Genomic DNA, 27,911 nt, shown 5'->3' on the forward strand with positions numbered 1-27,911 from the left:
AGAGTATTTTAAAATCTTCCCAAGCCAAACAGCATCTCATTCTCTTGTGGTAGGCAGCTTCAATGCACGTTTTAACTGTCCCTGCAATTTCTAAGGTCCACATGAGAAATTCTTGAATCCAATGCAAACATTCTGCTCGGATCATATTTAGACATCTCTAACCTGTCATCAATTTGCAGCTGGCCTATCTACTGATTCAGCTATCGCCTACACATCATAGCATATTGCTTAAAATTAAGTAAGAAACACTCGCTTCATGGTCAATTTGAAAGCCTATTATCACATATTCTCCACCCTATTTTAGTAAATGAATCATGAAAATCCCCAATAACTAGGTAAACCACGGGAAAAGCCTTTTTAAAAGCCAAAATGAAATCAGCGTGAGGAGCAGAGGGAAGGATGTTGGAAAAGGTACAAGTTGGGCAATATGATTGACAAGACCTATCTGTCGTTTACTAAATCTTTACTAAATCTAAATTAATGGGTGCTGTGTGGTGATGTTCACATCTCATCAAGGAGCACAAAGTGACACTTTAAATTAACTCAAGTCTGCAGCTGTGTCATTAGTCTTCCTGATTATGATCAAATCCAGACTACTCACAAAAGCTAAGCTCTGCATAAAAGAGGACATGGCCAGACTGTGGGGAGGTTGTAGCAAGGTGGGGAAATACCTCGTGCTGCAACAGCTTTTTGGTCTTTGTGTATTCAATTGTGCAGTGATTAGTTCTGTCACAATCCTGACTCCTTTTCTTGTCAATAAAGAGAATATAAATTAAGCGGATTTCCCCACTGTTGGAAACAGACCACTCAGAATACACGCGTATTAAACTGCATATTTGAGAGTTGAATGCACTGTTCATTTTATAGTTAACTGCAGTCTTGCAAGTTCCAAAGATAAAACATCCAGTCATTCCAGATTTATAAAATGGTACACAGAAGTGATGGACCCTGGGTTCAAAACATTAGATTATTATCAATGTATCATATTTGAATTCAGAGCTTTCCATGCAGAACTGAAAAGCCAGATTTCCTCATTTTCTATATTCAGTCCTCAAAATATGGATAATAGTAATTCACACAAAGCCACATTGTTCTGATAAGGTGTTTTAACTGGAAAGATTAAATGTTTCGTTTTCCACTGATACTGCCTAACCTGTTGAGTATGGAACATTTCCTGTTCATACTTTCAGCACCTGCAGTTTTTTGGTTTATGTTTTGTCAACTTGCTTGGGTCTATTCTCAAAAATAAACCTGGCACCTGTTCTGCACTATGCAGCTAAACACTTATTTTCAGGAAGTTAAATTTAACATGATGCATCACATATTTTTCCTTAACAATTTACCACACCAATTTACAATAAAACTTTTCTTTTTGGAGAAAAGTTGATGACCTTTCATCAGAACTCTAACTCAGTTTCTCTCTTCACGGGCACTAATCTGTGCATTTCAGAATACTTGTTTTTATTCCTGATTTTCAGCACTGCGATATTTTGCTTCAGTAAAATTCAACCTTTATTTTTCACTTAACAAAAAGTTCGCAATCTGTCACAAGAGTTATTTCAGGTTCAACAACTGAATAGGTTTACACTTCCAGCAGTTAATTAGAAGTCAACATTAAAAACAGACAAACATTTTCAGTTGACAGAAATCAGAATAATCGGCACTTTAGGACCGATTTCAAGGGTGCAACTTAACAGTTCTCACCAATGCCAAAAAATTAAGAAATGCAATGTAAACTGTTTGAAATAAGATGCAAATGCTTGTTTTACATTCATTCGTGTACATCCACTTTTATAATACACTGATGGGAAATGTCTTGACCATGTTTTTACAGCTGGAGACATCATATATCAAATAATAGTGACTAGAGATAATACTGAATGATATTCCACTGAAACTTTACCATTATTTTGTCTTGCCAACAGCAACATGTATTTAAAGTTAGAGCTTAAAAAAAAGATCAGTTTTCGTACACAGCATTAGTATTTAATGAATTTCAGCTCTTCCTTCCATCGGTGTTTCCAAATTACTTCCGCCGCCTGTAACTTCGATGCCGGTCTTCATCGCGAGACTGATGCTGTCTGAAATTGTACATCAAAAAGGTTATATCTGTGCCACTGGAACAAAACATACACTGCTTTATAATAAAGGAATGGGCTCACTTCTGTTGCTTTTTCTTTGAATTTCTCTCCTTATTCCATTCTGGACTTCTTTTCCGTTCTCGTGTACTTCGGCTGTGATTCCTTTTCCATTTCTCTCGATCTGCAGTTTTACCACTTCCAGAAGACTGAGATTCAATTGAAGGAGATATTTTGTCTTTCGATCTTCTTCTACAACAGAAAAAAAACATGTTCACCCAAAAACGCAAGGCCATTCCTGCAACAATAATCCTTAATATCTCAGTAGAGGTAAATTGAGTATATTAATTCCCCATAAAATGAAACAACGCAGTGGCCTCAGTCATATGTCTGCATAAATATATATTTATTCTCTGCATGTTCCTCAAGGACTCTCAGGCCCTTTCCAAGTCTAAAATAGAGGTGTGATCAGCCACTACAATTTTCTGACAAATGCATTTCCGAATGCTTAAGTGCTATACACAACCCAGTCCACTGTTCACATTTGGTAAAATAAATGCAACATCTGGCCTTTTGCTCCCCTTCACACCATTTCTGTCAACCTCAGAAGTTTGTTTTGAGAAACTGATGAAGTTGCCATATTCAATATTTAGAAAATTTCAACCAAGATTCCCTTGATGGTTCAGTGAATACCTGATCCCGACAAATCAAAGCAATTACATGTTCAATCATTCATTTATAATTTGACTTATTTTCTTTAAACCTACCTACATTAATATTTTTGGTATTATGCTTGTCTTAGCGAATGGGGAAAAAATCTTTAAAGATCAGTTATCCATCATATATCAAAGATTGACACAAAAAACTGGGGTAACTCAGTGGGACAGGCAGCATCTCGGGAGCGAAGGAATGGGTAACATTTCAGGTCGAGACCCTTCTTCAGACTATTTAGGGTTTCCTGTTCCACTGAGTTTCTCCAGCCTTTTGTGTCTATCTTCAGTTTAAACCAACATTTGCAGTTCCTTCCTACATATATCAAAGATTATTCATTTTATGCATTACAAGTTCTATGCAAACATCTATGCAGATATTGAAGAGAGGTCTTTTACAGTCAACTTTTATATATAAGGTTATCTTATAAAATAAAGCATCCAAATTTAATTTGTCATTCTTAATAGAAAAGTGGTGGGCCACTCAGAATATTTAGCAAAAGTAAAATTTCTTCTCAAGCATCTGGTTAGACATATTTTTTTTAATTACTGTTATATTTCTACTATGCAGATGTCACTGTGGAATATTCATAAACACAAAGTGGAGGTATACACCTTTACAAAAAGGTAAATTCACTTACTCCCAGACTAGTTCATTTACTCCAAATGGATTTTTCCCATCGGTTTCACAATCAAACTGAAACAAACATAAATGTGGTCTACACACCTCTGTGTACTGGTGGGGGTTTTTAAAGATAAAGAGCTTTGGCCTTCTTCTTCTTTTTCTTCTTCTTCTTCTTCTTCTTCTTCTTCTTCTTCTTCTGCATTATCAGATTCATTCTGGTCTTTCCACTGTCTTGACAATTCTTCCATATGTACATTAATAACATCCTTAATTATCTGTAAATTAGATAAACAAGATTTAATTTTAAGCACAGCATGAAATGACAGGATTCTTACATACTGTAAACCTATTTTGAAGATTGACTTACCTGCAGGCTCTTGAGAAAGCTATGACATGAAAGAAAGCTTGCGGGGAACATAAAAGTTGACTGTAAAAGAATCTTTAGGTATATAAAATGGAAAAGATTAGCGAAGATGTAGGTCCCTTACAGTCAGAGACAGGTGAATTTATAATGGAAAACAAGGAAATGGTAGAACAGTTAAATGAGTACTTTGGTTCTGGCTTCACCAGGGAAGACACAATCTCCCGAAAATACAAGGGGACCGAGGATCTGGTGGGAGGGAGAAACTGAAGGGATTCCACATTAGTCAAAAAATTGTGTTAGGTAAACTGTTGGGACTGAAGGCAGATAAATCCCCAGTGCCTGATGGTCTGCATCCCAGAGTACTCAAGGAGGTGGCCCTAGAAATCGTTGATGCATTCATTGGTGATTATTTTCCAATGTTCCCTCGACTCTGGATCAGTTCCTGTGGACTGGAGGGTAGCCAATGTAACTCCACTTTTTAAGAAAGGAGGGAGAGAGAAAACGAGGAATTTCTGGAGAGAAGGAGTGGGTGGAGTTTCGGGTCAATAGACAATAGGTGCAGGAGGAGGCCATTTGGCCCAGCACCACCATTCAATGTGATAATGGCTGATCATTCTCAATCAGTACCCCGTTCCTGCCTTCTCCCCATACCCCCTGACTCCACTATCCTTAAGAGCTCTATCTAGCTCTCTCTTGAATGCATTCAGAGAATTGGCCTCCACTGCCTTCTGAGACAGAGAATTCCACAGATACCCTTCTTCAGTCTGGGGGGGATCTCGACCCGAGGCGTCACTCATTCCATCTCTCCTGAGATGCTGCCTGACCCGCTGAAGTGCTCCAGCATTTTGTGTCTACCTTCAATTTGAACCAGCATCTGCAGTTATTTTCCTATACAAAATGCTGGTGTAACTCCGCGGGTCAGGCAACATCTCTGGAGAGAAGGAAGGGGTGACGTTTCCGATCAAGACCCTTCTTCAAGATGATGTCCTTTTAAAACTGAGGTGAGAAGAAACTTTTCCTTAAAATTGAGGGTGAGAAGAAACTTTTTCACCCAGACACTTGTGGATTTGTGGAATTCTCTGCCACAGAAGGCAGTGGAGGCAATTCACTGGATGAATTTAAAAGAGAGTTAGATAGAGCTCCAGGGGCTCGCGGAATCAAGGGATATGGGGAGAAGGCAGGCACGGGTTACTGATTGTGGATGATCAGCCATGATCACAATGAATGGCGGTGCTGGCTCAAAGGGCCAAATGGCCTCCTCCTGCATTTATTTTTTATGTTTCTATAGACCAGTTAGCCTTACATCGGTAGTGGGGAAGATGCTGAAGTCGATTATTAAAGATGTTATAGCAGTGCATATGGAAAGCAGTAATGGGATCGGTCAAAGTCAGCATGGATTTATGAAGTATAAATCATGCTGGACCAAACTTTAGGATTTTTTTGAGGAAATGTAACATGTAGAATGGATAAGGGAGAGCCAGTGGATGTGGTGTATCGAGACTTTCAAAAAGCCTTTGACAAGGTCCCACACAAGAGAATAGTGTGCAAAATTAGAGCACATGGTATTGGGAGTAGGGTACTGACATGGATAGAGAACTGGTTGGCAGACAGTAAACAAAGAGTAGGAATTAACTGGTCCTTTTCAAAATGGCACGCAGTGACCAGTGGGGTGCCGCAAGGCTCGGTGCTGGGACCCGTTATTTGCAAAATATATTAACGATTTAGATGAATGCACATAGTATTCATAATAAGATAGATGAATTGACGGTACAATTAAGCACGTATAGGTATGATATTGTGGCCATTACATGGCTGCAAGGTGATCAGGATTGGGAGTTAAACATAGAGGGTGACTTCACAATCAGAAAAGACAGACAGAAAAGGAAATGAGGTGGGGTGGCCTTGTTAATAAAGGATGGAATAACTGCAATAGAAAGGAAGGATATTGGGTTAAAGGATCAAACCAGGGTACTTAGTCTAAATAAGGGAGATTATGAAGGTATGAGAACAGAATTGATTAAAGTAGATTGGGATAACAGACTAAAGAATAAGACGGTACATGAGCAGTGGTGTATTATTAAGTAGTGTACAACTTTCAAGAAAAATACATTCCACTGAAGAAAAAAAGAGGTAAAGGAAAGGACAGCCAACCATGGCTAAGGAAAGGACAGCCAACCATGTCTAAGTAAAGTAATAAAGGATAGTATTTGGCTAAAGGCAAGGGCATATAAGGTAGCCAGATATAGTGGCATGACAGAAGATTGGGAAGCATTTAAAAGTCAGCAAAAAATAACAAAGACATTAATTAAGAAGGGTAAAATAGATTATGAAAGTAAATTAACGAAAAATATAAAAACTGATAGCAAGAGTTTTTATAGTTATATAAAAAGAAAAAGGGTGGCTAAGGTAAATGTTGGTCCATTGGAGGATAAGACGGGGAATTTGTTGGTGGGGAACATGGAGATGGCAAAAGCATTAAATGAATATTTTGTATCAGTCTTTAATGGCTATAGAAGACATTAAAAATATTCCAACGCTGGATAAACAGGGATGGAGGAGTTAAGCACTATTAAGATCACTAAGGAGATGGTATTAGGTAAATTAATGGGACTTAAGGCGGATAAATCCCCTGGGCCTGATGGATTACATCCTAGGGTCTTGAAAGAAATAGCGGTGGGGATCGTGGATGCATTGGTGATAATTTTCCAAAGCTCACTGGAGTCAGGAAGGGTCCCGGTGGATTGGAAAATGGCTAATATACAATACAATACAATACAATATATCTTTATTGTCATTGTACCCAGGGGTACAACGAGATTGGGAATGCGCCTCCCATACGATGCAATAATTTAAGTAATTACCAGCAACCCAACGAAATGAAACAATTGTAACAGTTTTTAGACAGGGTAAAGTGCAAGTTGATCTATAACACCTATATTGAAATATAACACCTATATTTAAAAAGGGAAGTAGACAGAAGGCTGGTAATTATAGACCGGTTAGTCTAACATCTGTGGTGGGTAAAATGTTGGAGACCATTATTAAAGAAATACTGACGGGGTATTTGGATAAACATAACTTAATTGGACAGAGTCAGCATGGTTTTACGAAAGGGAAGTCATGTTTGACTAATTTGCTTGAATTCTTTGAGGAAGTAACATCTCGGGTGGATAAAGGGGAACCGGTGGATGTGGTATACTTGGACTTCCAAAAGGCTTTTGATAAGGTGCCACATAAAAGACTATTACTTAAGATAAAAAATCATGGGATTAGGGGTAATATATTAGCATGGGTAGAAGATTGGCTTTCAAACAGGAAGCAGAGTTGGGATAAATGGATCATACTCGGGATGGCAATCGGTGACTAGTGGGGGTCCGCAGGGGTCGGTGCTGGGACCCCAGCTGTTACAATTTATATAAATGACTTAGAGGAGGGGACCAAGTGTAATATATCCAAGTTCGCAGATGACACAAAAATGGGAGGAAAAGCAGGGAGTGAGGAGGATAGAAAAAGCCTGCAAAAGGATATAGATAAGCTAGGAGAGTGGGCAGCGACTTGGCAGGTGAAATTTAATACTGATAAATGTGAAGTTATGCATTTTGGAAAAAACCCCATAAAGCAAGTTATGTTCTAAATGGGGAGGAGCTGCGTGGTAATACAACGCAAAGGGACCTGGGGGTACTAGTACAGGAATCACAAAAAGTTAGTATGCAGGTGCAGCAAATGATTAGGAAGGCCAATGGAGTCTTAGCCTTTATTGCCAGGGGGATAGAGTATAAAAGTAGGGAGGTTTTGCTGCAGCTGTATACAGTATTGGTAAGACCGCATTTGGAATACTGTGTGCAGTTTTGGTGTCCATATTTAAGAAAGGATGTACTTGCTCTGGAGGCAGTGCAGAGAAGGTTTACACGGTTAATTCCAGGGATGAGGGGGTTGACATATGAGGAAAGGTTAAGTAGGTTAGGACTTTTCTCATTGGAGTTCAGAAGAATGAGAGGCGATCTTATTGAAACGTATAAGATCGTGAGGGGCCTTGATCGGGTGGATGCGCTAAAGATGTTTCCGATGATCGGGGAGACCAGAACTAGGGGGCATAGTCTTAGAATAAGAGGGGGCTCTCTTAAATCTGAGATGAGGAGAAACTTCTTCACTCAGAGGGTGGTTAGTCTGTGGAATTCGCTGCCTCAAGGAGCTGTGGAAGCAGGAACGTTAAATAAATTTAAAACGGAAATAGATTGTTTTTTAATAGACAAGGGAATTAGGGGTTACGGGGAGCGGGCAGGGAAATGGACATGAGCTATTGTTAGTATACATTATTATGAGCTATTGTTAGTATTATTAGTAAGGTCTTATTGTTAGTAAGACCCGAGTAATCTCCTGGACAAGTTTTGATCGCCTAGCTTTGGGTCGGAGAGGAATTTCCCAGATTTTTTTCCCAAATTGGCGTGGGTTTTTATCCGGTTTTTCGCCTCTCCCAGAAGATCACACGGTTCTTTTGGGTGGGAAGAAGGGCGATAGTGGGAAGGGGGTTGGGGTAGGATCAGCCATGATCGTATTGAATGGCGGAGCGGGCTCGAGGGGCCGGTTGGCCCACTCCTGCTCCTATTTTCTTGTGTTCTTATGAGGGAATTAAATGTAATATCTCTAAGTTTGCGAATAACACAAAGCTGGGTGGCAGCGTGAGCTGCGAGGGGGATGTTATGAGGCTGCAGGGTGACTTGGATAGGTTGGATGAGTGGGCAGATGCAGTATAATGTGGATAAATGTGAGGTTATCCACTTTGGTGGCAAGAACAGGAAGGCAGATTATTATCCAAATGTCAGATTAGGAGAAGAGGAGGTGCCATGAGACCCGAGTGTGCTTGTACATCAGTCACTGAAAGTAAGCATGCAGATACAGCAGGCAGTGAAGAAAGCTAATGGCATGTTGGCCTTCATTGCAAGATGATTTGAGTTTAGGAGCAAGGAGCTCCTACTGCAGTTGCACAGGGCCCTAGTGAGACCGCACCTTAAGTATTGTGTGCAATTTTGGTCTCCTAAATTGAGGAAGGACATTTTTGCTATTGATGGAGTGCAGCATAGGTACACCAGGTTAATTCCTGGGATGGCGGGACTGACATATGATGAAAGAATCGGTCGACTGAGCTTGTATTCGCTGGAATTTAGAAGGATGAGAGGGGATCTTATAGAAACATTTTAAAATAAATACACAAATAGAAAAATAGGTGCAGGAATAGGCCGTTCGAGCCAGCACCACCATTCAATATGATCATGGCTGATCATCCAAAATCAGTACCCCGTTCCTGCTTTTTCCCCATATTCCTTGATTCCTTTAGCCCTAAGAGGTAAATCTAACTCTCTCTAGAAAGCATCCAGTGAATTTGCCTCCACTGCCTCCTGTGGCAGAGAATTCAACAGATTCACAACTCTCTGGGTGAAAAAGTTTTTCCTCATCTCAATCCTAAAAAGCCCACCCCTTATTCTTAAACTGTGACCCCTGATTCTGGACTCCCCCAATATCGAGAACATTTTTCCTGCATCTAGCCTGTACAATCATTTAAGAATTTTATATGTTTCTATAAGATCCCCTCTCATCCTGCAAATTCCAGTGAATACAAGCATAATCGATCCATTCTTTCATCATATGTCAGTCCCGCCATCCCGGGAATTAACCTGGTGAACCTACGCTGCACCCCCTCTATAGTAATAATGTCCTTCCTCAAATTAGGAGACGAAAATTGCACACAATACTCCCGGTGCGCTCTCACCAGGGCCCTGTACAAGTGCAGTTGGACCTCCTTGCTCCTTGCTAAAATTCTTAGAGGTTTGGACAGGGTAGATGCAGGAATAATGTTCCCGATGTTGGGGGAGTCCAGAACCAGGGGTCACAGTTTAAGATTACGATGAGATAAAACTTTTTCACCCAGAGAGTTGTGAATCTGTGGAATTCTCTGCCACAGAAGGCAGTAGAGGCCAATTCACTGGATGCTTTCAAGAGAGAGTTAGATTTGGCTCTTAGGACTAAGGGAATCATGGGATATGGGGAAAAAGCCGGAATGGGGTACTGATTTGGGATGATTTGCCATGATTATATTGAATGGCGGTGCTGGCTCAAAGGGCCAAATGGCCTACTTCTGCATTTATTTTCTATGTCTATGACTCTAATATCTGCCAATTTCCATTATTCTGGGAATAAGGGCACCATCAGTAAAATTAATTCATTTTGTCCTTCTAATATCCTACTGGTTGTCTTCCTCTTATTTCCTAGTGTAAGCTAATGGAAATTGACAGTCAATTAAATGGCATTAGAAAATTGGAATAGAAAACTTAATGTCAAATTATCTATCACTGACTTGCACTGACTGACTAGATGAATTTGCACATTACCTCAGTGTAAGATTTTTTTGTGATATGAACATTCTTGGCTCTATAGGATTGGCGCCTACGCTTGTAATCTCTCATTTCAGCAAGAATTTCAAGGTGCGATTTTGGTCCTTTTTGTTCGTCATCTACATAGGAATGAAGAGAATTTTACTTACAAAACATGGAAACATGGCATACCTTATCAGGCAATTATTGTGTGCAATAATGTTGCTGACAGCAGGAAACAAACTAACATTGCGCCAATAGAATGCACCTGTGATTCCAGCTCCATGGCAGAAATTTGGAATGACCTGTAACTTATACATTGATAGCACAATTTACAATATAACATCATCTCGCATGAAAAGTAATGGATTTTTTGGGAAGACTACATGTAGACAACTGCATGACTCTTGGTATAATCTCTCAAATGTACATTAAGAAATAAAAAAGCCTCAAAATATCCTCCTTCTATCCAGGCAAAAATATGAGAAATCTTCCAAAATAACCCAATTATAATCTATAACAACTTTCACCAGTATATTAAACATTAAAATCCAAAACATATCCAGTTCCCTAGAGCAATTTAACATTTTAATTTTGTTTATAAGAGATTATACGATAACCAAATGCAGTATGACTTTGAATAACACAGTCATCATCAGCTGTCCCAAGTCCTGCAATTGCATACCCTCTGAAATGCAGCGATCCAGGACTTCCCAAAAGATTTAGAGAGCTGGTAGGATCCTGTATTAGAACAGATCTATCGGAGGACCCAAAACTACAGTGATTTCATTTGGGTTTGTAGAGCGCTGATATTTGGAAAAAAGTGGGGAAGATACTCCAAAGTCTTGCTGTTTTAAAAAAATCTTGGGCGGTTTGAGTTTTTAAACATTATTTAAATTTTGTTTTAATATTCTTTCCTTCAACTTTAGATACTTACACTGACTCCAAATCTCATTTAAAAAAATCTTTAACAGCTTGAGAAAGCAAACCTCCATGCAAGGTTTTGCCACCTACTCAGCATTTTGGAGAAAGGCCGTCTACAGCGATTGAGCGCTAAAGAAAAACCTATCAATCACATTATTTACATTTTCAACTGACCTAGACAAATGCCTTCCTGAGATATTGGGCGAATTTTCAAGAATTCTACCGTGTAAAAAAAAGCTTCTTGACATCACCCCTGAACAGTGTGTCTGCTGTGTCTAAGTCTGGGACTTAGTTCAGTTTGAACAGCTCCAGCTGACTGTTGTGAACATTGTTTGGTGCCATGGGCAGCAAATTCGATCTATTAAAATTTCTAATTTTAGGAAATGCAAGATGGCAGCCTCTTCGCTCCTCTCCCCCACAAAGGAAATAGTTCTTCATCTACATATTTCCTTTCATGATACCTCAGTTGGGGCACTCATTAACTGAGTTATTCATGAAAAGAAAGATGCAGATGAAGAACTACGTATTTCTTGTGCAGCCTATCCTAATATTTTTAGTAATTGGTATTCTAGTGACTGTGCATATTCTTACAACTTCCTGAGATGTAATAGTGGAATCATAATTGCCTCAAGTGAAACCACCAGTTTTCTCCAATTTCTATTAATGCTCCTTTGCATTTTTGTGTGTCCAACTAATTTGATGTTACCACAAACATGGATACACAGCTCTTTTTTCAACTTGTACCAACTATATTAGTTAACATTAATGCAAGTAATGTGGAGCACTGCATGATTAAAACTCTTGTAAAATCTCATTTACTCATAACTCATTTACATTTTAAACTCATTTTTTCACACTTTAAAGTCAGCTTCACCTTGGATTTAAAACCAGAATTTCCTTGTGTTGTTTGCTGGCGATATTAGGTAAACAAACCAAGCTAGTTTGAACTTTGCAGTTGTTAAATAACAAATTAAGTACAAACCTCTGCTGAGTTTTGCAGCAAGGTCCACGTACAAATCACTGTCATTTTCAAAAGACTTGGAGTCGCTTTTCTGCTGACTGGTTTCTTTGACAACGTGTTCATAAATAGCCAGGCGATCCGCAGGAGTCAGGTCACAAATAGAACGTTGATGATTCTCAGGAACTTCAATAGGCATTGAAGAATAATCACCTATGTACATTAATAATTTATTTAATTACTTCTAAACTTTACATATTTTCCAAAAATATTGCAAATGTATAACTTCAAGTATTGGAAAATAGGCTAGTGTGTTGTCAAACAAAAAAAAATCAATTCTTGTATCTTTACAATTATAGAGACATCTCTGAAGATATCTGGTAATCCATTAATAGACATTTTGAACGAATATAGTTTTAAAATCACAACCTTCGTAGTGATCCTGTATTAGTTATAATCCTCAAAACAACAGTGTTGTCACCTCTTGACCAAGCCACGAGGGCGAGTTCCTGAATTAGCATGTTATTTTCAATTGGAAGATCTCCTCCAAACTCACTAGACAATAGACAATAGGTACAGGAGTAGGCCATTCGGCCCTTCGAGCCAGCACCACCATTCAATGTGATCATGGCTGATCATTCTCAATCAGTACCCCGTTCCTGCCTTCTCCCCATACCCCCTGACTCCACTATCCTTAAGAGCTCTATCTAGCTCTTTTAATCATTCCAGCAACTAATAGAGACCTAGAATACATCTTTAGAAAGTCTAGACATGAAGCCTGCAATCTCCTCAATGCACTCCCAATTGGAAGCAGCAAATTGAGGATATAATTTAGGCAGAACATTTGTCCCAAGGTTCTGACTGCTTTGGTGAGTGATGAGCCATTCACACTCACTCTTACCAATAATTAAACATAAAAAAACTTAAGATAAATACAAAATGCTGGAGTACCTCAGCGATTCAAACAGCCTCTGGAGGAAAAGGAATAGGTGACTTTTCAGGTCAAGACCCTTCTCCAGATGAAGAGTCAAGGGAGAGGGAAAATAAAGGTATGAAAAGCTACAAAGGACAAATGAATGAAATGTATGAAAAGAACAAATCAAAGCCAGCAAGGAGGGGATCAAGGTAAGATGGAGCCCACAATGGTCCATCGTTGGCTGTGGAAAGGTGATAACGAGTGGATACAAACAGTGAAACTAAGTAGGTCGACAGTGAAACTAGTTGGACAACTAGGGTGGGGGAGGGAAGAAGAGAGAGGGAATGCAAGGGTTACTTAAAATTAGAGAAATCAATATTCATACCGCTGGGTTACAATCAGCCCACGCAAAATATGAGGTGCTGTTCCTCCAATTTGCATGTGGCCTCACTCTGACACTGAAGGAAGCCCAGGACAGAAAGGTCAGTATGGGTATTGGAAGGGGAGTTGAAGTATTTGGAACCAGGATATCGCATAGGCCAAGGCGGACTGAGCAAAGGTGTTGTTAAGTTTTGCAAAGCCATTGGATTTTTAATCCAACAATGAAATAGAAAGACAGAATTTTTTTCCCCCAAACTATATTTAGCATTAAGTTGGTGGTTTCATCCATCAATTTGCCACACTAGTCTGGGAGTCACTAGATTTCTCAATAAAAACCATCCAAGTAAATTGACACATTTGACTCGATCTCATACAATTAAATAAAAATTGTCAACTTCAAATTCAGCCAATGCCTCATAGCACATGTAGGTAAAGGACCAATGAAGAGGCAGCTATGACTGTGCATCAGAAAGCATGGATAAAAAGCAGTTACAAATGAATGCAATGAGTAATTATGGCAAGTTTAGATTTTTACAATTCATGTTACGTAATGAATTGAGGCAATTAAAAAGGTTCACAAAAAAGTCATTTTGCCAAAGATTTAAATTATGTCCAATAGGTTTAGTGGAACAAAAATGAACTCAAGTCGCAGCAAATTTGATAACTGAAGCTTAAAAATTCTGAGTAAAAGGTGACCAATATATTTCGATATCAAAATATGTTAAAAGTCATATGATGGTCTGTGTAAAGTACTGAAGATAGATAAAAGTCCCACAGAAAAAAAACTAATCTGTTTATTATCTCTCAAAAAATACATTAAGTTTGTATATTTAAACATTCAGATCGAAAATTTAACATGCACCAAGGATGGCAAATTAGTTAATAATGTCAAGTATGCTAATTCTACTCCATCTCAAGAAATTAACCCATGAAATTAAAAATAGTCAGTGTTTAAATTATCATGCAGAAAATGAATATTTAATGAAATGCTTACTCAAAATGCATTTAGCATTCGTTAATCACTGGCAAATATGTTCTAGAAACCAGGAATTGGAGATGCTAGTTTACAAAATTAGATAGAGTGTTGGAGTAACTCAGCAGGCAGCATCTCTGGAAAACATGGAGAAGTGACGTTTCGGGTGGGACCTTTCTTCAAATGCCTAGGTGACGTTACAGGTTGGGACCCTACTCCAGATTACCTTCAAGAATTGATTAGTTATGAAAACTTTAACTATATGAATGTTTTAATTAGCACAATGCAAAAAGTTTCCAACCGTGTCTTCCAATGTGCACTAGAAGAGAGCTTGAACCCCAACCTCTCTAGTGCAAAGGATGCTTCCAGCTTCATGTCACCCTGTTCAATCCATTTGCTACTGAAACACTCATCAATTAAGTTATTTCCAGATTTAACAACTAAATGCTCATTTAGTTGCCATCATTGTTACCAATTCCATCTCTCTTTGAAGATAAATTCATCCAAAATATTGTGGCACACATTGTGTAACAACACAGTAAGATCAATTCCGTCCTTCTGCTGGTCATCATTGGCCCCTAGATCCCAACTTACTTGATTTTTAAATCTTCGGAACAAAATCACTCATGCCCTTAACCTCTGCATCATTCTAAGTCTGTCATGATAAGATGAGAATCTCATTTTTCTCCGATTAGTCTTTTGCCCATCCCGCACTTTATGCATAACTCAATGAAGAGCATATTGCATCTGTCTAGATTCCAAGTTCTGGAATTCACTCCTAACATTTCTCAATTAAACTATTCACCAAAATCTACTTCTATGATCATATTTAATCTTTGGATCGCTATCAATTTTGTTCCTTCGAGCATCTTCGTAAATGCAACTTTGTTGATGCTGCTGAACTACTCTGCTTTACATTTCCTGTGACGAATTCCACAAAATTTTAAAGATAAAATCACTTTTATAAAAAAGGTTAAAATAAGTATTTCTTGCAGGAATTGCTTTGTGCAACAATTAAAAACCTACATTTTGAAAAGTGAAAAGTAGTTAACACCTTTCACTTTACATCCCCCAGTTAATGAAATGAGACAAAGCAGACCACTAAAGTACAGACCTGCTAGGATAAGTATTTTACGCTTTTTATTGGTTTAAATAGGTTACTTGGAAAACATTAAGCAAAGATTAATATTCTTTAATACAATCTTTGAAGTTCCATTTAATCAATCCATTCATGGCCCATTTTTAAAGGATATAATAATATTAAAAGGATACTGTATGACATCAAGTAAAATTCTGTGCAAATCTGTACATGAGGAGAACATTCTTTCATGTTCATCATTCCTCTGTCATATATACTCACCCCTGTTACTGAAAGAGAAAAACCAAAAAGTTTAAATTATCATGTTCAAAATAAATTAAATATTTAATGAAATGTGCATCAGAATTACAGTTTAGTTTACTGTCACTGTAACAGTGTAAATATTATGCATCAGCTAAATTTTAGATTTAATTCCAGGAATTAATATGTAACTGCTGACGTAAAACAAACAAACTTAAATCACACCCTCATGGCCAAAATCTTTCAACTACATTGGGCAGAAAGGTACAAAACAATTGGACTGTGTATATAGATATTTTTTGTTTACATAAAATGTTGATTTATTCAACTGCACCTAGGTCCAGTAAATGCACATTTAGATTGGCCCAATGTCAATCTGCAGTCAAGTATCATCCAGAGGGGAACAGAATGGAACATAATGTAGAAGTAAATGCTGATTAGCATCCAGTGATATATGTGTGGCAGTTTCAAGATCTTCAAAAAGATAACTGGACATATCTACTTTTTTTTTCTGGAAAACATTATGGGAATGGAGTCTCATACTGCACAGTAAACCTGAATTAACAGTACTTGCATTTTTCCATAGCTCTAAACAAAATGAATCGTTCAATTTGTTAGAAATATTTTTAGCATGGACATGTAAACTGTGCACTCCTTCAATAAAGCAAACCTTTCTTTGGAACAAAGGAGGAACTCTTATTTGTCACCACAGCTGATCCACAGTTGCAGATTTGCATGAATCTCCTGAACCCTATTTCTAAACTGCAAGGGTCCATGAGAAATATCAACCTTCAACTCCATCAGTCCAATACTCTAAAAACAATTAATTACTGATAGAGAGAAATTCTACTTAAAGTATTTTGTTCTACATCATGAAGAAAACAAGGTCATGTTGTTGAAATGCACTATGCTTTTTAAAAGAAACAAAATGGATTACCAAACAATATATTTCAACAGTCCTTTATCCCTGCAAACATGAATTAACTTTCTACCCAATTTTAACAGACAGAATGACTTCAGTGACAATGATAGCAAGGATAAACCTCAAAATTAATTCAAATAAAAGTTAATTGTCAAGAATTATTTCACAGGTTACTGTATTAAAGTGCAATTATATTGTGAATTTTCATTCCTAAATCTGGTTTCTTTTGTTATCTTATGATTGATAAATGAAATACGAGTTACAATGAAGGACCCAATGAAGGACCCGCATCAGGAAATAAAATAATTGGTTTTAAATAGCTTCAATAAAGGAATAGAGAATACGAGGGAATAGAGAATACCAGAAAAAAAATCAGTATTAATGTTCAATATTATTAGCAAGTTTCAAAAAAATAAATACAAAATTATTCACTAAAGATATAATGTTTAAAAATACGTAGATTTCTCTGTTCCAGGCAAGGCTACTGAAATTATTTACAAAAAAATGCCAGAAATCTGTGACCTTTGCAATCATGTAACAGATGATAATGGTGACTTTTGGTTGCCTCTAATGCTATCATGTAGGAATTTGGATGCAGAAGCGGCCATTTAGCCTCTTCAGCCTGCTCTGCCATTCAGATGGAACACAGTTGATCCTTAAATACCCTTACCCTAAAGAAAGCTACTAAAGTCAGTGTTGATGTTCAAATGACACAGCATTTTGCTGTTCCTAATAGTCTTTAGGAATATGGAGAAAATATTGTGAAAATCCAATAACACATTGTGTGAAAGAGTCATTTGCGTTCTCGAAAAAATTCCAATGTTTAATTTATTTGCCCATCATTTTTGTGTCTCCCCCAGTTGTCAACAAAGAGAACAGTCATATAGTATGTTGCATCCATTAATGGGCCTGATGCAATTTTTATTCCTAATATCCACATTTTATTAATTGTGCGCAATAATACAGATACCTGGTAATCAAAGTAAAATATTTGGTAACGGTATATGATAAATAACTGAAGCTCCAGTTGTACAAATTATGTACAATAACCAGTTCAATACTAATGTTTTCAGAGTTCCAGGAACTTACATTAAATTTACATTGCAATCACATCACTCATGATCTTCAAAATATTAGGAAAATAGATGCGAATTGTCACTTACTTTGTGAAAACACTCTCTCTTCTTTTCCAATTGGAGCTTTACTTCTTGCTTCTTGAATTATCCGGGTCTGTACATCTTTGTCTAAATAGAACAAGATAATATAGACCTTATTGTACAACATTGTACGATGGCATTTCATATATGGAAATGTCTATCATGAAATAAAGTCAAAGAAGATATTCTAAAGTGGATACTTCAAAGCATTGTTCCTTAACAACCAGTTCACAGATCACAGTGGTGTATTCATAAGTCCGTGAAAACAGATTAATAATGAGTATATAAAATATTTTACGGGAACAAAAATGACACAAACTATTTGGACTTCCAACTGGAGTGGTAGTTCACAAATTGCCGAATAGCACATGTTAAAGTTCGAGACCCATCTTCTATAGATTCAACTTTGAACTTACTCTTTTAAATTAATTTTAAGCATTGTTTTCAACTGATATTAACAGAAGTATAAAATAATGTTAAACAAGGATTTTATTTCTCATACTCTCTGGCAAAGCAGAGACTGGATGTCTTTTTCAAACGAATAAAATTTAGGACATATGTAACAGATGAGGAATGTAATGACCATTGAAATAAGGGAAGGATAGGTGAAATGACAAGGAAGTAGCTGGCCTTCAACAGAAAATAGAGCACTACATATGCAACATATGAGTTTATTCCAAGCAAAAGGTTTATACCAAACCTCCGTATTGGGTGGCCCCACTGTAATCAATGATACAGAGCTAGCAAAATGATTCATCAGCTTGAGACCAAAAATCCACATTTAGAAAACGTAGAATTTTTCCAACAGAAACAAGATAGTGGAATTTTAAAAAAATCTATTACAAATTACAATAACTACAGATGAAGATACATCAACATAGCTCCTCCTGGTCCTTTGCATTGACAAATGCAAATTACCATTTGCAATTTGCAAGAAGGTGGACAAAGACAAGGCCAGACACTGTTTATTTGGACTTCATCAAGACCATTGATAAGGTTCTGTACGGTAGGCCGCTCTGGAAAGTTAGTTCACATGGTATCCAGGGAGACCCAGCTGCCTGGATATAGAATTGGCTTCACAGAGGAAGCAAAGGGTTGTTTTTTGGAATTAAGGCCTGTGACTAGTAGTGTGCTCTAGTAGTTTTTAGTAGCGATTCAGATAAGAATGTGCAAGGTGTGATTAGTAGGTTTGCAGATTTGCACTAAAGTAGGTGGTATCATACACAGTGAAGAGGGATATCACAAATGTTCGAGCAGAATCTTGATCAACTGGGCAAGTGGGCTGAAGAATGGCAAATGAGTTCAATGCAGATGAGTGTGAGATACTGCCTCTTGGAGGGTCAAAAAAGGCAGGACCTTCACAGTAAATGGTTGGCCTCTGAGTGTCATAGAGTAGAGGGATCCAGGAGGAGAGGTGCGCAGATCACTGAAAAAGGCATAAGTATATAGGATGGTAAAGTTGGCTTTTGGAACATTGGCCTTCAACAGTCAGGGTATTGAGTGTAGAAGTTTGGAAATTCTGTTACTGTTGTACAAGATGTTGGTAAGGCTGCATTTGGAGTATTGCGTTCAGTTTTGGTCGCCTTGCTATGCAAAAGATGCCACTGAGCGGGAAAGAGTGCAGAGATTTACAAGGATGTTGCCAGGACTGAAGGGTCTGAGCTATAGGGAGAGACTGGGCAGCCTAGGACTTTATCCCTTCGAGAGGTGTATAAAATCATGAGGGGAATTGAGAAGATGAATACATTGGGTCTTTTACCTAGGGTAGGGGAATCATGAAGCAGAGGACATAGATTTACGTTGAGAGGGGAAACATTTAACAGTAACCCGAGGGGGAACCTTTTCACTAAAATGGTGGTAGGTATATGGAGGAACTGCCAGTTAAGGCAGGTACAATAACAACATTCAAAAGACACTTGGACATGTACATGGATAGGAACGTTAAGAGGATGGACCAAATGAGGCCAATGGGACTAGCTTAGATGGGGCATTTTTGTTCACATGAACGAGTTTGGCCGAAGGGCCTGTTTCAGTGCTCTATGTCTATGACTCTAATAGGTGATTGCCTTCAATAATAGATGACAACTCTTCAGTCTCGTATGGTAGAGCTTTCAAACAATACTATTTCATAGAATTACTGATGATACGAAAGACATTGAATCCCATTTGAGAGTTCCACCAAGATGCAGCACAGAATGCCACAGGAGATCCTTTTTCCATGTGGCTATCAAACTGTACAACTCCTCCCCCTTCGGTCATGGGGCAGACTGACTCCCCTTCCCCTTTCCCCCTCCCCAGTCTTTGCATATCCCCAATCTTGGACTTTCCACTCTTCACTTTAATTTCATGTTTCATATATCTTGTTGTGTTTTATGGCTGCTGGCAGACCAATTTCCCTCCTGGGATAAATAAATTTCTATCGTATCGTAAGTTATCAGCTGTTTTGTAATGAAGTTAGATGAGAATCTGTCACATCATGCAGCAGTTCTTTTGTTTATGTGTCATGCCCATGTAGAGGCCTTGCTGTGAAGAACTGCCACAAAATACAAACAGTGCTGATTTTCTTTGAGCTCTGCATGAGTATGTGACAAGGCATAGACTAATGGGAACACTGCAATATAATTTGTGCTATTGGAAGTCACAGACAACAAACATTCAGGATTTGTGGCAGACTGATGAAAGTTCCATTGAGTGTTCAAATAACACCATGCTTCATTCACTGAGGTACTGGCAGCCAAGAAATTATCTCCAGGGCTTAATGTCTTCCCTACTGTATTTAAATCTGCAAATTTTGTAAAACCTCATGCCCTCAATTTTCACATTTTGCTGTTGTACATGAATAAATGGAGGCTGATCATCATCTCTATTTTTGCACGTTACAATGTAAATGTCTCAAATGAAGCGTCCCCTGGTATTTATAATGAATAGAACGTACATTTATTCACCTCAATCAACTGTAGTTATCCATACATTAAAGAGGACCCAGGGCTTTTAAAATTGCATAGTGCCATTTAAATAGAGAGAGTAATCTGAAAAAGTTGGCGCAGGTACAAGGAACTGCAGATGCTGGTTTACAAAAAAAGACACAAAGTACTGGAGTAACTTAGCAGGTCAGGCAGCATCTCTGGAGAACATGATGTTTGGGTCGCAAGCTTTCTTGAGATGTGACCCTCTGTCTCAACTGGAAGGACTGCAGGGGTTCCTGGATGGAGGAGGAAGGTGGTGTAGAGACAGGTGTTACATCTCTTCTGGTTGCAGAGGAAAGTACCTGGGGAAGGGTGGTTTGGGTGGGAAGGAATGAGTAATCAAAGGAGTTGCAAGAGAGTGGTCTTTGTGGAAGCAGTGACAGATAGGAAGATATCACTGGTCGTGGAAGCACATTGAAGGCGGCGGAAATGTTGGAGACTGATGTGTCGGATGCGGAGGCTGGTGGGGTGAAAGACTAGGACTAGAGTAATTCTAACCTTGTTTTGACTGGGGGGGGTAGCAAGAGCAGAACAGTGGGACAGAGGAAACACAAGTAAGGGATCCATGGACAGGGAAGGGGGGAAGCCATATTTACAAAAGAAAGAGGACATCTCAGATGTCCTGGAATGGAAAGCCTCATTTTGGGAGCAGATACAGCAGAGATATCAAATTGAGAGTAGGGAATGGCTTCTTTGCAAGGGACCGAGAGCTGAAGCATTTTATTGGGCCTTTGTGGTTTTCAAAAATAATGGACTGGTTCCCAGATAACTTTGAAAATGCATAAAAAGTAAAGCACTCTCTGCCAACTCTACTAGTTAGATAGGGCTTGCATTTTTTTTTAACTGACCACCGTTTCAACAGTTTCTCTGGCAAATGTTTATTTTCATCATAAGTAGGAAATAAGGATAGTTTCAAATTAAACATTGGTGTATGCATTTACATTCAATTTCAGGCTTTACAGACAAATCTAGCAGCAGAAAAATAAACAAAAATAGCCAAGACCTGAAGAGGTTCATGTCAGTTCAGGCAAGCAGCCAGCTGGACTTGGCATCAAAAAGGTTGAGAAACACTGATCGAGATTTTCACTTTGCTTTTGCAAAGGAAGTATAGCTTAAATATGTTTTTAATAAAACATAGCATCAAGTATTACTTCCAGATTTTTTTGCTCCAACTAAAACAATTCTAAGTAATTCGATAGGAAATATACTCAGATAAATGCAAGATTGACATTTTAGAGATGTAACAAAACTTCCACAAGCAAACATAGAAAAATACCTGCTGGATGCTTTAGGAATGACATCAGAGAAGGGTTAAAACTCATCAGCTTAAGGTAGGTACCAATCGATATATTTTATACTCAAAGAGCAGTCAGTAAATATAATATTCTTATTAACCTTATGCAAACTAGTTTAGCAAAATATTTTAAAGTTGCAGCTGTAGCAATAAAGTTACTTTCCTTCAAAATTGACAATATGCTTACCCATTTTAAAGGTTGGCACTGGAGTGTTCACATAGGCAAATGCAGGGTCATACATTTCTGCCTATATTTCATAGGATTTAAGAAAACATTATAAAATTACAATTTGAACTCATAAAAACTCAGAAGTATTTAACTGCTCATTTAAGACTAGAAATAAAAATTGTTGGATTTCGACGCACAGCTAACGCTTTGAGAAATGTCATCTCTTTTAATGTTAGTGGGACCTCACTTAAAATAGCCTGAAACATCTCAAATTAAATAATATGGGAAATAATTAATTTTCTGATCCCCTTCATGACTCGCTATAAATACATATATAGATATGATAAAGATTTGGGTGTCTTGTTCTATGGTTCAAAATGACCATTCCAGTAGCTGATAGTTTCACAAAGATTTCTAAGCTAGCTGAAGTCCTTGAATCAACTCACGTCAAACCTCTTTGCATTTGCAGACAACACAGAAATTTGATGCAAGCTGGAGATCTGGTGCTATTGTTGGACTTATTGCTAATTCCAGCAGCTGATAAGCTGAACGTGGATGGAAATTATACTTCACGTCTGCACTCTTGCCCTCATGCTACAACGGGCTCATAAAAAAACATCTGTGGCCTTATTCGTTAGGTGACTATTACTTTGAAAAAGAAAGCTTTTAAGCAATCGGAAGGAGGATCCCGACCTGAAATGACCCCTATCCATTTGTTCCACAAATGCTGCCCGATTCATTGGGTTACTTCGGCACTTTGTGTTTTATTTAAGTGGTTTACCCATTTTACTTTGTTTTTAATTATATCCTATAATTTTAAAGAAGTTTGTAATTAAATTTCTGTTTTAGTTATTTAAATCTGAAATTTAAGATGTTTCCAACCACTAGCAACAGGGTCAAAGGCCTTCATTTACAGTATATGAAACTTAATGTCTCCTTACAGTAAGACAACTATTCCACTTCACAGGGAGCTTATGAGAAACAGAACCTGCTTGGCCAATATGCCACATCAGAATGCATTTGTCTAGGCAGCCAGGAACTGTGGGTTCCATTCAGAGGGAAAAAGAACCCCAATAAACAAATCACAGTAATTTAACATGCAGAAATAACAAGTATTAGGAAAATTCATGGTACTATAGCTTTTTAACAAAAGGATTTGGGGTAAGATTTGTGTTCAAACTTCAATTATGAATGACTTTCATGAAAACACAACAGCATACAAAATAGTTTTGGACAGATACAGCTTTAATCAACACCAACCCCACCAGTCTAACCATCTGGCAAAAACGGCCTAGTACTTTCAATATTTCTGAATGCCAGCAGTCAAAAACTATAAAAGGGTAAAGATGAAAAAAAACTCTTTCAAAAATATTAAATAAAAGCAGTTACATATTAAACTAATGCACATAATTAACAAAAAAAATGACATCACACAAACCTCTTCCTCTTTAGAATATTCCAGTTTTCTCAGCCTGCAAGAGGCAACATGTTTCTCCAGTGATGATTTCGGAAGTCTGTGATTTGCATCAAATGGACAAGTAGTGATTGGATCAGGCTGGAAAATTTAATGGGATGCCAAGTTATTTGCAGGATTAAAAGATACGTAAAATGGATGAAAATGGCAGTCAAAATGCAAGGAATTTTATATAAATCGACCCATGTCCAATGTTTAAACTTTAAAAAAAACAATTGTTCACCTCATTTGGAATAGATTTTCAAGTTAATACTCAAACATCTTGAAACTTCTGCCAACACTATGATCCTTCATTCTGAAGAAGAGTGCTTCACCATTAGAAATAATTGAGGAGGCAGGTTTGTTTTCTTTGGAGTGGAGAAGCCCAAGGGATAATTTGATTGATTGCACCAAAATTATGGGACAGCGATGATAATGAGACATCTTCCATATTACAAAGGAATCTATAACTAGATAGCATATTTTTAAATAGATATTCCAAACTATAGTTTTGTTCTGAACAATATTCATGTTTACCTACATTTAAGAAAAAGTGGAGGAAAAAATAACCAGATAAACGTGGAAGGTTCAATCAAGCACTGAGATTTTAATCAACAAAGTATTAGTTGTACATAGACTGGAGAACAGAAGGAATAAGTTTAAATTTTAAAATTATAAATTAGGTACCAGAGCAAATCTATGGTTGAATCCCAAATTTCATAAAACTGTTTTTGGATTACCTTAATGAAATTAATCCTGAGTCCCATTACAAAGTTGACCCTCCTCGATGTAAAGCAGAAATTAAAAACGCATCAATTTCTTGACCCAGCCACAGTCATGTCAGATCCAAGTGCTACATAAAGTAATCCTAGATCATAGATACAAGTGCTCCAGAAATGGATTTGTCACTACTCAGAGAAGGGGGCAGGAAAAGACAAAACACCATCTACAACCATTAACCAGAAGCAGATAGATGACTGGATGCCATTCAAAACATTTGAAATAATTTAAAACCCCTTGTTTAATGCTTCACTTCAGGGATGTTCATTTTCAATTATTTCATTGTCGATAGTATGGCAACATCAATAGATAACTGAATACTGATACTATGGGGTTTAGTTACTCCATGGGATCACGGGATCTTTGTCGGTGGAAGGAAAATAAAGTTAATGGGGAGATCAAAATGGGAAATGTAAATAGACCCTTGATGGTTGGCAAGGAGTTTGTTTGCTGAAGGCTTCGTTTTTGTACTTTTTGACTCCATGACATGCTTTTCCTAGAAAAGAATAATTATCTGCAGGTCATCAAATCTAAAATTAAGCCATATAATTCAGTGTTCAGAATAAATAAACATTGTCATCTCATCAAGGCAGTTTTCTATGGTGTTTTCTTTTTAAAAAGGGTTTTTTTAAAAACTAAATAAGAGTAGTTTTAAACTAAATATAGTTGATGTAGTGCACTGTAAGAAACATGGAACCAGTAAACTGTTTTCAATTGGACCTTTAACTGATTTCATTATAAAATCATTATGAATATCTTACAATTGAAAAATGTTAAATATAGGTAACCGTTTGCATGTTTGCTATTGGTGTGGGACAGACCGGAAGACTGAAGGGTTGCTAATGTACCTTTAAGAAGGGCTGAAAGGACAAGCCAAGGAGATATAGGCTAGTGAGCCTGATTATATAGACTTCAGTGAGAGCTTTGACAAGGTCCTGCAAGGTAGGCTACTCCATAAGCGATCAAGGGTGTGTTACCAGAGGAGGCTCCAGAATTAGGTACAATGGTGAGGTTTAAATTATATTTAGAAAGGTACCTGATAGAAAAGGTTCAGAGATACAGGCCAAATGCAGGCAAATGGAACTACCATTCACAAGTTTATACTGTACGTAAATTAATTTCAGGAACAAATGCATATAAAGGGAAAATGTCTACCTCAAAAGTGGCCAGTTAGTTGAACAAGAAAGTGAACTCCAGGAAATTATTGAGGACAATAGACAATAGGTGCAGGAGTAGGCCATTCGGCCCCTCGAGCCAGCACCACCCCAGGTGTGGTCTCACTAGGGCCCTGTACAACTGCAGAAGGACCTCTTTGCTCCTATACTCAAGTCCTCTTGTTATGAAGGCCAACATTCCATTGGCTTTCTTCACTGCCTGCATGCTTCCTTTCAGTGACTGATGCACTAGGACACCCAGATCACGTTGTACGCCCCCTTTTCCTAACTTGACATCATTCAGATAATAATCTGCCTTCCTATTCTTACCACGAGGACTGAGGGAAGTTTAGTTGCAGGGGCAATGTTTAACCAAAATAACAACTTGTGATAACGGGGAAGAACTTTATATAGCCACGACTATATTGCGCACAAACATGGAGATTTCAAAAGCACAGTACTATTTAGACATTTAATACTGAAAGCAAGCTAATTAATTCCAGGAATTAATGGAAGGGGGCTGAGTGATGATTAATTGCAAGGGAAAGATGTGACCGAAATAATAACAGCCAGCCTGTGTGTGCCAGGGCATCCTAGTGTAGGGACCGTCACCTAGGGTGGGCACCCTGTAACACAGTGTGGGGACCGTCTCCTAGGGTGGGCACCCTGGAACACAATCTGGGGACTGTCTCCTGGTGGGCACCCTGTTACACAGTGTGGGGACCGTCTCCTCGGGTGGGCACCCTGTAACACAGTGTGTGGACTGTCTCCTAGGGTGGGCACCCTGTAACACAGTGTGGGGACTGTCTCCTAGGGTGGGCACCCTGTAACACAGTGTGTGGACCGTCTCCTAGAACACAGTGTGGGGACCGTCTCCTGGTGGGCACCCTGTTACACAGTGTGGGGACCGTCTCCTAGGATGGGCACCCTGTAACACAGTGTGGGGACCGTCTCCTAGGTTGGGCACCCTGGAACACAATCTGGGGACCGTCTCCTGGTGGGCACCCTGTAACACAGTGTGTGGACTGTCTCCTAGGGTGGGCACCCTGTAACACAGTGTGGGGACTGTCTCCTAGGGTGGGCACCCTGTAACACAGTGTGGGGACCGTCTCCTAGGGTGGGCACCCTGTAACACAGTGTGGGGACCGTCTCCTAGGGTGGGCACCCTGTAACACAGTGTGGGGACCGTCTCCTAGGGTGGGCACCCGAGAACAGTGTGGGGATCATCTCCTAGTGTGGGCACCCTGTAACACAGTGAGTGTGGGGACCATCTCCTAGGGTGGGCACCCTTTTACAGTGTGGGGACCGTCTCCTAGGGTGGGCACCCTGTAACACAGTGGATGTGGGGACCATCTCCTAGGGTGGGCACCCTGTTACACAGTGTGGGGACCGTCTCCTGGTGGGCACCCTGTAACACTGTGTGGGGACCGTTTTCTAGGGTGGGCACCCTGTTACACAGTGTGGGGACCGTCTCCTAGGGTGGGCACCCGAGAACAGTGTGGGGATCATCTCCTAGTGTGGGCACCCTGTAACACAGTGAGTGTGGGGACCATCTCCTAGGGTGGGCACCCTTTTACACAGTGTGGGGACCGTCTCCTAGGGTGGGCACCCTGTAACACAGTGGGTGTGGGGACCATCTCCTAGGGTGGGCACCCTGGAACACAGTGTGGGGACGTCTCCTGGGGTGGGCACCTTGTAACACAGTGAGTGTGGGGACCATCTCCTAGGGTGGGCACCCTGTTACACAGTGTGGGGACCGTCTCCTGGTGGGCACCCTGTAACACTGTGTGGGGACCGTTTTCTAGGGTGGGCACCCTGTAACACAGTGTGGGGACGGTCTCCTAGGGTGGGCACCCTGTAACACTGTGTGGGGACGGTCTCCTAGGGTGGGCACCCTGTAACACTGTGTGGGGACCGTTTTCTAGGGTGGGCACCCTGTAACACAGTGTGGGGACAGTTTTCTAGGGTGGGTACCCTGTAACACAGTGTGGGGACGGTCTCCTAGGGTGGGCACCCTGTAACACAGTGTGGGGACAGTTTTCTAGGGTGGGTACCCTGTAACACAGTGTGGGGACGGTCTCCTAGGGTGGGCACCCTGTAACACAGTGTGGGGACCGTTTTCTAGCGTACGTGCCCGCCGCGCTCGGCCCAGGCCCCGCTCACCGGCCGTTCGTGGGCCTCGGCGCTCCAGCCCAGCGCGCCCAGGACGCCCTCCACGGCCTGGGCGCAGTGCTGCGTGAAGCTCGCCAGCTCGCTCACACGCTCCAGGCGGCTCTGCAGCCGCTTCGAGTACTCGATGTTGGCCTCCTCTTCCTCCGCCGCCGTCGCCGCCATCATCATCATCTCGCCGCCGCAGTCACGTGCCTGTGAGCGGCCGCCG

General features: G+C 39.4%; 2 protein-coding genes across 2 annotated transcripts in view; both read right to left on the bottom strand.

Moving 5' to 3' along the window:
* The window catches only part of LOC144593017 (uncharacterized), a 45,969-nt gene extending 45,109 nt beyond the window's left edge, over nt 1–860 (bottom strand). The window contains exon 1 of the mRNA XM_078398431.1: nt 672–860. Within this exon, the coding sequence (XP_078254557.1) occupies nt 672–860 (189 nt within the window). The remainder of the gene's footprint in view (nt 1–671) is intronic.
* On the bottom strand, nt 1–27,911 carry snrnp48 (small nuclear ribonucleoprotein 48 (U11/U12)). Its single transcript, XM_078397729.1, has 9 exons — nt 27,695–27,911; nt 23,583–23,699; nt 22,163–22,223; nt 17,722–17,802; nt 12,052–12,240; nt 10,164–10,285; nt 3,516–3,688; nt 2,163–2,330; nt 1–2,081 (listed from the first exon to the last, which is right to left on the bottom strand). The coding sequence occupies exons 1-9, from the start codon at nt 27,872–27,874 to the stop codon at nt 2,027–2,029; spliced, it is 1,146 nt and encodes a 381-aa protein (XP_078253855.1). The 5' UTR covers nt 27,875–27,911; the 3' UTR covers nt 1–2,026.

Source organism: Rhinoraja longicauda, chromosome 4, assembly GCF_053455715.1.
Source record: "Rhinoraja longicauda isolate Sanriku21f chromosome 4, sRhiLon1.1, whole genome shotgun sequence".
Taxonomy (NCBI): Eukaryota; Metazoa; Chordata; class Chondrichthyes; order Rajiformes; family Arhynchobatidae; genus Rhinoraja; species Rhinoraja longicauda.